The sequence below is a fragment of the Epinephelus lanceolatus genome, chromosome 5 (assembly GCF_041903045.1).
Source record: "Epinephelus lanceolatus isolate andai-2023 chromosome 5, ASM4190304v1, whole genome shotgun sequence".
Taxonomy (NCBI): Eukaryota; Metazoa; Chordata; class Actinopteri; order Perciformes; family Serranidae; genus Epinephelus; species Epinephelus lanceolatus.
Window position 1 is genome coordinate 48,763,498 of NC_135738.1, and position 15,265 is coordinate 48,778,762.

Sequence of the window (15,265 nt, forward strand, 5' to 3'; positions counted from 1 at the left end):
CCACAGTTTTTCCGACTGTGCAGTATCCTGTCTGACATTGTGGTGAGTCATCAGATGTACTCAATATTGTAACAGCTCTTTACAATATGGAATCTTCCCCTCTTCTCTCAAGAGTGCTGTTGTTACACCATTACTGAAAAAGAACAATGTACACTCATCCATAATTAGCAATTACAGACCAATCTCCAATATCCCTTTCCTTTGCAAAATACTTGAAAAGGTCACCTACAAGCAATTGCACAGCTACCTCTCACTCCATAATAAGTATGATGTGCATCAATCTGGCTTTAGAACCAACCACAGCACTGAAACAGGACTTATCAAAGTAATCAACAATCTAAAGGTTAACAGAGCAGATAATTAACTCTCCATCCTAGTCTTATTAGACCTGACCATGGCCCTTGACACTGTTGATCACACCATTTTACTAAATAGACTAGAAAATTCAGTCAGCCTATCTGGAAATGGCAGGACATTCTCTATCTCCCTTGGCAACCACAAATCTGGCAACTTTGATATCTGCTGTGGGGTCCCACAAGGCTCAGTCCTGGGTTTAACTGTTTAACCTTTATATGCTGCCACTCGGTTCCATCATACAGAAACACAATGTATCTTATCATTCATATGCAGATGATACACAATTATATGTTTCACTTTCTCATAATAACCTCAGCCCCATAAATGACCTAATTAACTGCATCAGTGACATTAGCATCTTGATGACCAAAAACTTTCTACAATTAAACAAAGACAAAACCAAGATTCTTGTGGTGGGCACCAAACATCAGAGGGAAGCGATCAGTTCGAAACTGATTTCACTGTCTCTTAAACCCAGTGAGCAGGTCAGAAATCTAGGTGTTGTCATGGATCCAGAACTCAACTTTACCAGCCATATTACAAGTATCACAAGAACAGCATTAACCACCTAAAAAACATTTCCAAAGTTAAATCAATGCTGTCTCAGTAAGACACTGAAAAACTGGTTCATGCTTTCATCTCCAGACTAGATTACTGTAACGCCCTTCTTGCCAGACTCCCTAAAAAGACTGTGGGACATCTCCAACTTATTCAAAATGCTGCAACCATAGTACTGACTGGGACGAGAAATGATGAGAAATTTCAAAATACTCCTCACAGTTTACAAAGCATTTAATGGTCTGGCTCCTCAATACATCTCTGACCTGATCACAGCCTACATACCCCCCCAGAACCCTCAGATCATCAGACACTGGTCTCCTAACTGTACTTATGATCCAAAATAAATTTGTTGAAGATGTATTCAGTCATTATGGCCCCAGTCTCTGGAACAAACTGCCTGATGATCTGAGACACTCTGCAACTGTGTCATTCTTGAAAGTCAAGCTTAAGACCTACCTGTTCTCCCAGGCCTATGAATAGTTAGTCTCTCTCTCTCTCTCTCTCTCTCTCTCTCTCTCTCTGTCTCTAGCCCCTTATACACTGCCAGATTTCTGGCAAACGTTGGGCCGTTTTGCTGGCAAGCTGCGAGCGTTCTGAGGTGCCCAATTTTCCACCTCGTAGGGTAGTCATATTGACGGAACCTTTTTGATTTAAACAGAAGGAGGCGGCCTTCCACCACGGGTGGGGCTGTTGATGACTTGTGGGAGGAGCTTTTGATGACGCCGCACGTGCGACCCACTGGCGGTGGATTAACAGGAAACAGCTCATAGCAGGAATTAGTGAGCAGCTAGTAGCAAGAGGCAAACCTGATAGACACTATAAAGATGAGCAACTGGGAAGACAAGGAATTGCGCACCCTCCTTGTCCTCACAAATGAAGAGGCCATAAATTGTCAAGTGACGGGGACGGTGAAGGACGGACCAACTTATGAGAGAATTGCAGAAGGACTGACTGACTCGCACGCTGAGCTACACGTTTTGTTACTTGCTCACGCCTCCCATTGCCCCGAAAAAGGCACATTCTGTATAAACAAAAGTTGGTAGGCGGCATTTTGCTGCACTCCCCGATTTTGCTTTTATACTGCCAATGCTGAAAGAAGACTGATTGAGCTATCGTGGTAGTGAATATCAATGGTCACAGTTATAAATGTAATGTGCTTTCAAACCTCTGACAAGTCAGAGCTGTCATGCGGATATCATGTATGTTCAGCCTATAAACTAACATCTCCAAAAGATCCTTCACAAGTTTTATGGATTTCTCTAACAGGATGGTATTTTCTCTAAGTGTATGCCATGCACAGAGTTTAGCATTGAGGCGAATGAGGTTAGTTTCAGAAAAAAAGCCTCTAAAAGCTCCTGTGACAAATCAAGCCATGCTTTTATGAGAGCATAAATAACATTTATTTTTAAGGTTTATGCTTTATGCATTGATTGTCCTATCTTTGTCTGTACTAACTGTATTTAGAATTCTACATATTTGTAGGTTTCTTTTTGCTTGGCTGCATCCACTTTGTTTCATTAATCTTGTAATCATTCTTTTTTTAATGCATTTCTTCCCCCTGCCATGTTTGCATGTAGCTCCAAGATGGCTCCCCCAGCATGAGCAGGGAACACACATCTGTTATCTTAAATTATGACCAAGTGAATTAGGAAGATATTTGTGATTGCATTTTCCTTCTCTCTGATATGTGAGTGAAATGCTTAGCATTTCCATGTTTTAATAAAGTGAGGTATTAGAGGGTCTGAGGGAATGGTAGAGGTCTGGTACTTTTTACAGTAGCTGCATGCAAGCCCAGTACAAATGAGTAGAGCAGTAGTCACTGATTTGACTTTGTTTTGACAGTTTCATTTGAAAGAAATCAAGACAGATAAAACTCTGCTGATGTGTTTTCTATACTTAACAGTGTAGTAAATACTAGATATGACATGAACTTAATGTGCCCCTCAGTGTCCTAACATACCTTCAAAGGGCTTGTCCAGGAAATGTCCGTACACAGTACTGGTGGCTACACCGAGGTAGTTGCTGGCCTCCAAAGTATAGTTGCCATTGTTGTGATGTGTTGGGTTTTTAAAGGTTAGGCAGCCTTCTATGTAGTCCTGATAAATATCCATATCAGGACGCACATACTCAGTGTGGGATATCTCCTAAAGGGGAAAGACAGAACAAATGAGCAGTGACATCATGTCATGAAACCCTGAGCAGAGCCTTATATCTAATGTCATTTACCAACAAAACCCGTGTTCAGAGTAATCATATGATGAGAGAGATCACACTGCAGAATATTAAAATGTTCCTAGTAGTTACCAAACTTTTATCTTTTTTTTTTCATCTGTCCTCTGATACCACCCTATCTGATGCAAAATCCCTTGAATGTTAAGCAACTAGTTACATGTTTACCCCTATATCATACTGGTAGGTACAGTTCTGAGATATTTGTACTTGACTGGAGTATTCATTCAGTATTAATTCATCTCCTCCAAGAATCGCCACCTTAACGTGGTGGAGGGGTTTGTGTCCTCCTAGAGCAAAGTGAGGGGGGTTCGGTTACTGGGAGGACCGGCCTGCCTGAGGAGATTCACTAGTGTACCTGGTACCAGATCACCCTAGGCCAAAGATTGATGATCAACCTTGTGGTTGTATCATGAGATCTGCGGCCATGTGTCATGGATACATGAGTGAAGATAGGGGCAGAGCTGTCAACTGATCACCACCTGGTGGTGAGTTAGATCAGATAGACCTGGTAAACCCAAACGTGTAGCGAATGTGTTAGTTTGCAATGTAGTACCCTTGAGTAGAGACCTCGTATAGGCCCTTTCGGGTCTCCTGTCTCTACCTTGCACTTCTCTTTTGTTGTTTGTAATTGCTCTTGTGTTTTTAATTGTGCTAAATAAATAAATACAAATACAAAAAAATGTGAACTGATAAGATCTGGCTGAGGGCCCTGTCTGTGAGGTCTTTAACTCCTACCTCCGGAAGAATTATGCATCCTAGGGGAGGTTGAGAACATGGAATCCAAGTGGCCCATGTTTAAAACCTCCATTGTGGGGTCGGTTGCTAGGAGCTGTGGTCAGAAGGCTGTTGGTGCCTGTCCTGGTGGAAACCTAAGAAGGGAGGGAGGCCGTCAGGGTGAAGAAGGAGGCCTTTGAGGTCTGGCTGGCCCAGGGGTCATCTGAAGCAGCAGACAGCTACAGGTTGGCCAGAAGGGCTGAAGATGTAGCGGCCACTGGAGCAAAAACCCAGATGTGGGAAGAGTACGGGGGGGCTATAGAGAAGGACTTTCAGTTGGCCTAAAGGAAGCTCTGGCAAAACCATTAGACACTAGAGGAAGGGAAAGCAGGGCTTCTTTCAGGCTGAGATCAGCAGAGAAAGGGAACTACTGACCCAAATTGGGGATATCATCATGCGGTGAAGGGTGCACTTTGAGGAACTCCTGAACCCGGCTGTCATGTCCTCTGTGGGGGAGGCAGAGCCTGAAGACTCAGGGGTTCTCTCCCCCATATCCCTGGCAGAGGTTACTGACATAGTCAAAAAGCTCCCTAGCGGCAAGGCACTTGGTGTGGATGAGATTTGCCATGAGATGCTGAAGGCTTAGGAAATTGTTGGGCTGTCTTGGCTGACATGCCTTTTCAGTGTTACGTGGAGGTCAGGTATGGTGCCTGCAGAGTGGCAGACGGGACTGGTGGTCCCCATTCTCAAAAAAAAAAGGGACTAGAAGGTGTGCTCCAATTATCAGGGTATCACAATGCTCAGCATGGGAAAAGTTTACTCCAGGGTGCTGGAAAGGAGGCTCTGACCAATTGTCGAACCTCGGATTCAGGAGGAGCAATGCGGATTCCGTCCCGGCCGTGGAGTTTGCCCATCCAGTCTAAATGTGCTTTGTGGACTTAAAGAAGGCTTACGAGCACATCCTTTGGAGAGTCTTGTGGGTGGTACTGCTGGATTATGGGGTACTGGGCTGTATGAACACAGTGAGAGCTGCATCTGCATACTCAGCATAAAATCAAACATGTTCTCGGTGGGTGTTGGCCTCTGTCAGGGTTGCCCCTTGACAGTGATCCTGTTCGTCATATTCATGGACAGGATCTCGAGGCACAGCCGGGGAAGGAAAGGACCTGGTTTGGAAACCTCAGAATTGCAACTCTGCTTTTTGCAGATGAAGTGGTTCTGTTGGCTTCATGACACCCAACCTCCAGCATGCACTGGGGCGGTTTGCAGCTGATTGTGAAGCGGTCGGGATGAGAGTCAGCACCTCCTTATCTATGGCTATGGTTCTCTGCTGGATACCGGTGGATTGCCCATCCAGATTGGGAGAGAATTACTGCAAGTATCTTAGTATCAAGTATCTTGGGGTCTTGTTCATGAGTGATGGTAGAATGGAGCGTGTGATCCATCGGAGGTTTGGGGCAGCCTCTGCAGTGATGTGGGCGCTGCGCCTGACCATCATGGTGAAGATGGAGCTAAGCCAGAAGGCAAAGCTTTTCATTTACTGGTCCATTAACGTCCCAACCCTCACCTATGGTCATGAGCTCTGGGTAGTGACAAAAAGAATGAGATCCTGGATAAAAGCGGCAGAAAAGAGTTTCCTCTTTGGGTGGCTGGGCTCAGCCTTAGAGGTAGGGTAAAGTGGTAGCCTCCGGGGCACCTCCCATTGGAGGTGTTCCGGGCATGTTCCACTGGTAGGAGGTCCTGGGGCAGACCCAAAACACACTGGAGGGACTACATATCCCATCTGGCCTAGGAATGCTTTGGGGTCCCCCAGGAGGAGCTGGAAAGTGTTGCAGAGGAGAGGAACGTCTGCTTTGCTTGGCCTGCTGCCCCCGCGATCTGGCCCCAGGCAAGTGGATGGAAATGGATGAATGAATGGATGGATGGATGGATGGATGGATGGATGGATATATGGATGGATGGATGGATGGGGTATTCATATTTTCTTCCACTTTAACTTCTAATCCTTTATTTTAGAGACAAGCTTTGTAATGTTTACTTAACTATCACTAATTTTTTGACAGCTAATGTTTCATCTCACACAGGCTCTGCCCTCTACAGGACTCTTTGGATAATACTCCTCTAATCACGAACACTTATTTGCACACCAAGAAAATGTATTGATGTAGCTGGCCAATCAGGATGTGCCTACCCAAATACATGCAGACGCCACAGCATATAGGGAGGCAGATTTTTGCCCTCAGACACCCTTCTTCTCCTCACTGACAGAGACTGAGCAGTTTCCTCCATTAATGGAGTCGCCACTTCAAGAACCTCATCACTGCCACAGTGTAGACCAAGCAGAGAGCAGTACTCATCAGCCACCAGCCTACAAGGCCTACTGGGCACTGCCCAAGTGTAGATGCCAGCAGTAGTGGGATCACATCAGATACTTCGACGTGATGCTTTACTGCCATGAAAATGAACAGGAGCTCGGAATCAATGAGGGCAAGACCTTCGCTTCAACTGCTACACTCCTCCACCCTCCCCTGTCACTGCCATTGAGACAGTGGGTTGTTTGTAGATGATGACAGCGTTTCATTGCTGTCCTGTATATCAGTGTTCCATTCGACTCGAGTGCCGGCATCTCTCCATCGGAACCTCCCCGCTGGTGATGTCTGCAGCGGGCTGTGTCAGGCTCCCCTCGACTCCTCCCACCCAAGCCAGTAAGTCATTTTTGTTATGATCCAACTCGCCCGGCTCATGCTGCTTTCAACTCATTCCCTCTTTCAGACATCTGCCCTGGCTGGGAATAAAGTTGTGGATTATGTCAGGGTGCAGGGTTGCACAGAGAAGTGTTACCTGTACCCCTCCTGCTCATTGGCCTGACAGCCCATCTGCCTCAGCCATCAGCTGGTTGGTCAGAGAGCAGGGAGCCTCTAACCACAGCTGCTGCATGACAGAGAGATGCAGGAGTATTTTGACTTGATTTTTTTGGGAGTGCAGCTAGCTGCACGTCTGATAGAGATGTGTTAGGCATTTGTGGGTTTCCCCTCAGCTAAATGCCCCCCTCCCTTACTGTCTCAGTTTGTACCACAGCATGGCCATATATATATTCTGATTCAACGAGTCCTGTCCGCAGCTCACTCACACACACAAAGGAGATGAGACGAAGCATGGTCACAAACCAAGAGGAAAAGAGAGATGGCAGAGCTCCCCTATTTCCCCTGCTGCCTCTTTGGAGATCAATGCCCCCTTCATGCCACATATATTGTCATGTGTTGTTGTGGATGTTCATGCTGGTAATGAAAAAAAAAAATCTTTTGATTAACATTAATCACTTTGCTCAAGAGTGGGTTCACACTTCACAGTGCCATGTCCATTTATAAAACCCATGGTCTAAAATCGTTGACATCACGACGTATGGCTGTGACCCATGTAAAACAAATTGTGTTTTATCATATCATATATAGAGCCAGGAAGAGCCTGATCCCAGCAGCCATAGCTGCACTGAACAAAAGATCCCGTTAACTCAAAATGTCCACCTCTGTGAATGAACATGTGATGTTTTGTGATGTTTTGTGATGTCTGTGATATGTCTGTGCCTGTGATATTTGTGATCGATCTCTGTGAATGTACAATTAGTGGAAAACGAATTTCCCTCTGGGACGAATAAAGTAAGTCTAAGTCTAAGTCTAAGTCTAACACATGTTTAATTCTCCCTCCTGATTCCCACAAGAGATAAGAGGATTAAACAGTGACACACTGTCTGCTGCGAGGCTGCCGGCAATGATGCCTTCACACACCTTTCCATGGCATGTATCTTTCCTTGCTGGTGGTGATGCATTCATTTACCTCACCAGGTCTAAGGAACTAGAGGAATTGAAGGTGCTGTGTCATGAGCTCTGGACTCTGAGAATATGTTGTGGGAACACACATATCACCTATGCAGAAGCTGTGATTATCATATACAAAAAATGATATAAAAGAAATAAATACACATATCTATTTCTCTCTCACTGATCTCCACTGGAGACAGGAGGGATTGAATACGGTGACAATATCAGCTGCCGCTTTGTCAATGGGAAGGCCGGCAGTGATGCATTTAGGTACATCATCACCAGCTCGGTCCTTTCCATTACGGCCCCACATGAGCCAGCTTTACATTTATTGAAGGTGTAGTGGAAAAGTGGGCTGAGACAGATTATTGCAGCTTTTTAACTGCTGCTCAGCAGCCATTCACTCGTCCCCTAACTTAGTTTACAGGGAGTGGCGATGCAACTGCACATTAACAGGATGAATGGACAGGATGCTGACACTGGGCTATTCCCTCCAGTTTTGCCATGTTCCTCCTTCATTCATGGACATTGAGGAAGTGAATGTACTCTCCCAGGAGGAGATAGATTACCTATCAGCAGAGATCCAGGACCTGTTGAAGAAACGTCTGTCACCCCCACTCACAACAGACAGAAGGGGTTTCACTTCCTGGCTCCCATAAGGACGGGAGAATTCAGACCCATTTTGGATCTCTGCATCCAATGTGTTGCCTGCAAGATGTTTCATATAGTAACCATCAAGAAGTTACTGAACTACTCCAGCCAGGTGATTGATTCACCACCTATGATTTAACAAAACAGGGAACTGTTGTGTTTTCCTTCATGCAGGACAGCCTACAAGTACAACAGACTGCCAATTGCCTATGACTTGGCAGCTAACATCTTCAGCAAATGTGTGGATGTGGCATTTCAGCCCCTGAGCAACCATGGAATGAGGATGTCTTTTGTCTCGAAAACCTTATCATTATGGCCATTATGCTGTTCCACACACCCCAGTTGATCTTATATCTAACCAAGTTAAGGTTCGCAATCAACTGGACGAAGAGCCACCCCCTACCGCACCAACTGGTAACTATCTTGGGGTTGTGATCAATACAAGCAGTCTGCGGGTCACTCCGTCGAACACAGACAGACGGCCCTAAAGCAAGCAGCTTTCAAATGTGTATTGGTGCAGTGCTAATGGTGTTGACTGTCATGTACAGTAGGTGCTTGGGTTTCTGGCAGCAGCCCACCTGGTGGTATCACTGGGGCTACTGCACATTCAGCACCTGCAGAGGTGGTTTGCCAGCCTTTGATGGATGCCAAGAAGCACAAGTGACGCTTGGTTACCATTCTACCCTCAGTGCGGGATAACCTGAGATACTGGTGGTCCCCACAACACTTGTTGCAGGAAACACCACTGGGACAACTGATCTCCTATGGCACGGTTGTTGTGGAGAGAAAGTAACTGGAGACGAATATCCTTTTTTTAATAGACTTCTATTAGACAAAGTCTACAAGCTCTTTGTCTGACAGAGAACTATGAACTTCAAAATACTCTTTTACACACAATCAGATACAGAAATGACTTAATATCTTTGTCCATGTTCGGCATACACACCCATACCAACCAACACCTGTGAATTGTTTATCTTTTTTGTCATGGCATTTATTGGTATAATAAACACATACCAAACACAAACATAAACAAAAAAAAAGAGTCTCACATATTCCTGGTACTATCCATCAAACAAACTCATAGCTCAGTCCTTAGCCAAGCCCCTCTCGGAACAGATCTCAAACTCTTTCATGGCACAAATATTCTCCATATCATTGAAAATTGCACAAGAGTTCAAAACAGTTCACACCCCACTCTATTGCTGCTGAATGTTTGCTTGTATGATGTACTGATATAAAGAGATTATTAAGATGAAATGTAAGTGCTGAAAGTAATCTTTCAAAACTGGAAATCAAAAAAATCCACTCACATCACTCACTGGCTCAACTCTCTTACCAAATACATTTTAATAGAACAAAAAAATGCTCACAAAACAAACAATATATCAGTCTTTAATGAAACTTGGAACAGATTTCTAACTCATCTCAACCCCAAATAGTACCTACCAATAAACCAAAGCCACATACATGTCCACAGGACCCTGCCATGATAACCATCTTTCAAATACCACAATACACCCAACAATACACAAGCATCTTTATTTTTATTTATTTGTTTACTGTTTCTTCCAGATCCCCCTTTAATTTATAATCATTAGGGACTTCGGCCAACGGCAGGTCCGTAGGACCCTATTGAAATCGTGCTGTTTATTAGGGTCCGAGCGACGACTGCAAGTCGTCCACGTAGTACCCTACTGAAATCGCGTTGTTTATTATTAGGGCCCGAGTGAAGACGAAGTCGTCCGCGGAGGACCCTATTGAGATCGCGCTGTTTATTAGGGCCCAAGCGACGACGAAGTCGTCTGCGGAGGACCCTGTTGAAATCGTGCTGTTTATTAGGGCTCGAGCAGGAGACCTGCGAGGTCCCTATTGTTTTTCGAATGATTATAAGGGCCTGAGCAACGACGAATTCGTCTGTGAGGACCCTATTGTAATCGCGCTGTTTATTATTATTAGGGCCCGAGCAGGAGACCTGTGAGGTCCCTATTGTTTTTCTCCTGAATATTTATATACATATATATGTATATATATATATATACATATATATATATATTTTTTTTTTTTTTTTTTCTTTCTTCCGCCCATATGATTGCATTTTTCACTGCCTGAACATAACCCAACACTCACCAAACTTGGAATATCAGTCACACCTGGCGAAAAATTTTATAATCTATTGTCGTCCTGAATTTCCACCACTAGGTGGTGCTATTATTAAGGAAAGTGCGTTTTGGCTCATAACTCCCATATACTTTGTCCCACATTCAAAAAACTTATATCCACACGTTCAGTGAATTGTGCTGAATCTTGTGGTATAGGCCACGGCCATTTCCGCCTACCATTTTTTCCCGCAAATTCGCAAAATGTCACAAACCTACTTTTTCGAACTCCTCCCAGGCAATTTCACCGATTGGCATGAAACCTTGCACACAGCATCTGTGGACCCTCCCGACAAAAAGTTATTAAAAGAATTTCGATATTCCAAAGAATACTCAAGTTACTAAATAACAACTTCCTGCAGATTTAGTTCTAAACAGGAAGTGTTGCATATCTCCACATTGGTGGGTCCGAATGACATGAAACTCAGTTTACTACTTCCCCATGAGCCCCTGAGGCTCTGTGCAAAGTTTCGGGTGATGACCATTAGGTGGTGCTCTTTAAATTGAAGTATTTTATATCTCAACATCGGTTGGGCGGATTAAACCAAAACTTGGTATAATTATTGTCAGTGCCCTCCTGAGGATATCTGATGAAGGACTTACCGATCCGCCACTAGGTGGCACTCTGGTGGCCATCTAATTTAATATTTGGCACTGTGCCAACACCATAACACTCATGGAAATAAAATTGAAAGGGGTGGTATAGACTGGCCCCTGTAACTCATACACCAAAAATGACCAGAAGGTGGCGCTATTTTCAATGCAAAAGCGTTTTTGGCTAATAACTCCCACATAATATGTCGCACATTGTTAAACCTTCTATTTATGTGTTCTCTGAATTCAGCTGAATTGTGTGGTGTAAGCCACGCCCACTTTCGCAGTAACTTTCCATTCGCTAAATCGCAACAAATGAAAAACGTATTTTTTCGAACTCCTCCTAGGCGATTTGACCGATTTGCACCAAACTTTGCATGTAGCATCTGTGGACCCTCCTGACAAAAAGTTATTAAAAGAATTTTGATCGTCCAAAAAACGCCCAAAATATAAAACAACAAATTCCTGCACATTGTTTTCAAAACAGACAGTCTTTCATATCTTGACCAAATACAGTCTGATTACCACAACACTTTTGCTAATTGCGTTCCATGGACCGATGAGAGTTTGTGCAAAATTCGGTGCAAATCGGCCAATAGGTGGCGTTCTGGTGGCAGTCTAATTAGTGTGAAAAGTGTGAATGGAAGTAAATTGGAAAATCTTCAGATCCTCTTCAAAACTCATCGACTTTCAACTTCTTCTTGTCCCTCATACTTTGAGCTAGAGACACCATGTCAACTTTTAAAGAGCCAGAAGACCTTGAACGCATTAACTGTACATAATTATCTATCTTTATCTTTATTTCGGCCATGACCAATATTCTTTTGTTTTTGAACACTGGTAGATAACTATCTTGCCACCAAGTGGTCTTTGGCTGCTCCTGACATTACCGTCATAAAAACAAGAGACTGCACATGTGCAGTTGCGCACTCTCAGCTGGTTGTAAATAGATAAGATGGCGACAAGACGCAACTTCAGTGTTCATTTAAAGCAGTTAAAGACGTTTTGAGGATGGAGGAGGACGGCAACAAGACCTTCACAAAAGGAGGGAACCTGAGAGCAGCTGACAAATGCAAGATAACGGCTTACCGTCTCCAGGTCCAGTAATTTCCTCTTTGGTTGGTGTCATGACTGCCCAGTACCTGGACAACTGAGCCATGGCAGTACACAGGTATGTGGTGTGTCAGAAGAGAAACGAGCCGTTAACATTTCTCTTTGTGTTAGGTAACGTTAACGGCGTCAGGCTGACCAAACGTCCTCTTTTGCCCGGACATGTCCACTTTTCACGTCCCGTCCGGGGCATCCGGGTTTTTTTTTATAAACTGATAATGTCCGGTTTTCCATGTGTTTGTGTGTGTGTTAGAGTGCAGCACGGCCGCATATTTCTGTTCGAACCCAAACCGAGCCCGACATTATTTATAACCAAAGCACTGAGTTTGTGCCACACAGTTGTTACGGCTGAATTATTAATAAATGGTTGTGTGTTGACATTCACCACGCTGTCCCGACGTGCTTTAGGTAACTTATACACACTAAAAATGCTGGGTCAAATAAATAACCCATTTGCTTAGTCGGATAATATGGGTCATAATTTTGGGTTATGGCGCAATTATGAACTCAATAATTAGTTATAAACATAACCCAGCAAATGTGGTCCGTATTAGGGCGGGACTTTAAATCCAACATTGAATTCGAAATTATAATGCTGAATTCAGCGCTGGGTTAAAAGTCCCGCCCTTCTGGGCGGAGCATGCGCAACACAGTCTGTGTGACCTGTATGTCACTAAGTTCAGTCAAATCTCGGTGCAATGCGGTGGCAGTTGCTGTGTTCTTCTAAGTTCTTCTGAGACAAACCGAACCGACGACTGGGAAATCCAAAGTGAGTACAAAATAAACCGTGTCGTTTCCTTATTGTAAATCACGGTTATGTTCAGTTTGGTTCAAGTTGCAGGTCGAAAGGCTTTCGCTCATGCCATTAGCGCTTTAGATCCCAAGTGTACTTAAAAATTGTCTTACCAACAACTGAAATGTAAACATATAGCCTAAAAGAAAAGTTTAAATTCGCATTTTTTTAGCTAGTGCGCAGCCGTCTTGTCTTGTAATGTCACAGGTCAGCAGCATCAGCTCCAACAGGTTAATAATCCACCGATATTTCTCCTGTTTCCATCTCGTTCTTCGCCGTCATTGTCTTTCATCTATTTGCGTTGTGTGTGGAAAAAAAACTGCAACTGCAGCAGCGTGTGTCTGACTGACCAGCTCTACTGTGTTGTGACTCCCGGTCTTCTTCCACCTGGACACGGACCGCTGCTCGGTTCGGACGCGGTGTGTCACGGACTGGACCCGCGGTCTGGAGTCTCTTCGTGTCGGCCTCTGTCAGGACACATGAAGCCAAGGCTAGCTAAAAACACTTTTTTTCCACACACAAGGCAAATAGATGAAAGAAGATGACGGCAAGGAACAAGATGGAAACAGGAGAAATATCGATGGATTATTAACCTGTAGGAGCTGATGCTGCTGACCTGTTTTGGACACTGAAGACATATTTCCTGGACGTTTAATCAGCTGTATCTCTGCTGAGGAATCAGATGTGTGGTGGACTGAGATGAGGTCATTTTTTAATTTTTTAGGTCACTTTACCTTCGTTATTTCATGGCTGATCTCAGTGTTGTGGTGTAGCTGCTGCTGTGAAACCTGTAGCTGCGTGAACACAGGTGTGTGTGGTTGTGTGGATGAGAGGAGGCTGTTTGGTTGGACAGGTGTGTTAATGAGGGAGACTCTGCTGATGAACGTTATTACAGTCAAAGCCGATGTTTACATCAGATCGCTGCTGCGTGTGTGTGTAACGTTGAGAAGGATGTAGGCAGCGAAACTGAAAACTGACAGAGTAATGTCAGGTTGCAAGTTTCCCTCTGGATGTAAACATGTTGTAAGAGATGGAGCTGGAGATAGATAGCTAGCTAGCTAGCTAACTTTACTTGCTGAGAAACGGTGTAAGGTAATTAAAGAGCATGATACTAACTACCTAGTAGCTAGCTAGGTAACATAACGTAGTTAACTAACTAGCTAGTTATTTGGGGACAAAGTAGCAAGCTACATTTAGCCGACTGTTAACGTTAGCTGGCTACGTTGCACTGATATTTTGTGTGCTCACATTATCTTCCCTGTTTCTTTCACTTTCCCTCTGTTTCTCCTCCTCACAAACACCCGCCTATTTTCTCCATCTCCTCTATACCCCCCCCCCCTCCCCTTTCTCCTCCATACCCTTCCCCTCTCCCTAGGTCTGCAGCTGCTTCTGATAACCTGCTGCAGCTCTCCTTGACATTAACACAGTAAGTATTGTGTATATTAAACATCTACTAAACTTCATTTCTTATGAAGTTTCATATTCTTGTTTAGTGTAGCCTATGATTGGCTTTGTATTTGTATTTGTATCTCTGGTACTGTTTTTAACTGGTTCGTCTCTTACCTTACTGATCGACACTTCTTTGTAAGTATGGATACATGTTCCTCAGGAACCCATGAGATAAAGTTTGGGGTCCCCCAGGGGTCAATTTTAGGTCCAACTCTTTTTAATCTCTACATGTGTCCTCTGGGGGATGTTATCAGGAGGCACGGCATCAGCTTTCATAGTTATGCTGATGATACTCAACTGTACATCGCCATGTCTCCTGATGACACAGGGCCAACTGATGCCCTTTTTAACTGCATTTTAGATATAAAGTTATGGATGGCAGCGAATTTCCTGCAGCTCAACCAGGACAAAACAGAGGTTTTAGTCATTGGTCCTGAAGGCCAGAGAGAAAAACTTTTACCAAAACTACAGGATTTTAAACCAACACAATCTGTAAAAAATCTGGGTGTGATTTTTGACTCTGAGCTCTGTTTTATTCCACATATTAAAAACATAACAAAGGCAGGTTTCTACCACCTTAAGAATATAGCCAGAGTCCGCCCGTTTCTCTCTCAGGCCAGCACGGAGGTGCTGATGCATGCTTTTATCTCCTGTAGGTTAGATTATTGTAATGCCCTGCTCTCTGGTCTTCCCAAAAAGAGTATCTCAAATCTACAGTTATTACAGAATTCAGCTGCACGAGTGCTGACGAGGACCAGAGGGCGGGAGCACATTACACCAGTTTTAAAATTGCTGCATTGGCTCCCTGTGCGCTTCAGGATCGATTT

The 15,265-nt window shown here is 44.1% G+C and overlaps 1 protein-coding gene across 2 annotated transcripts in view; it reads right to left on the reverse strand.

The window, feature by feature from the left end:
* LOC117251295 (NT-3 growth factor receptor-like) overlaps window positions 1–15,265 on the reverse strand; it is a 666,479-nt gene that overhangs the window by 301,914 nt on the left and 349,300 nt on the right. For both annotated transcript variants that reach the window (XM_033617466.2, XM_078168297.1), the window contains exon 9: window positions 2,879–3,062. In XM_033617466.2, coding sequence (XP_033473357.2) covers window positions 2,879–3,062 — 184 coding nt within the window. The remainder of the gene's footprint in view (window positions 1–2,878; window positions 3,063–15,265) is intronic.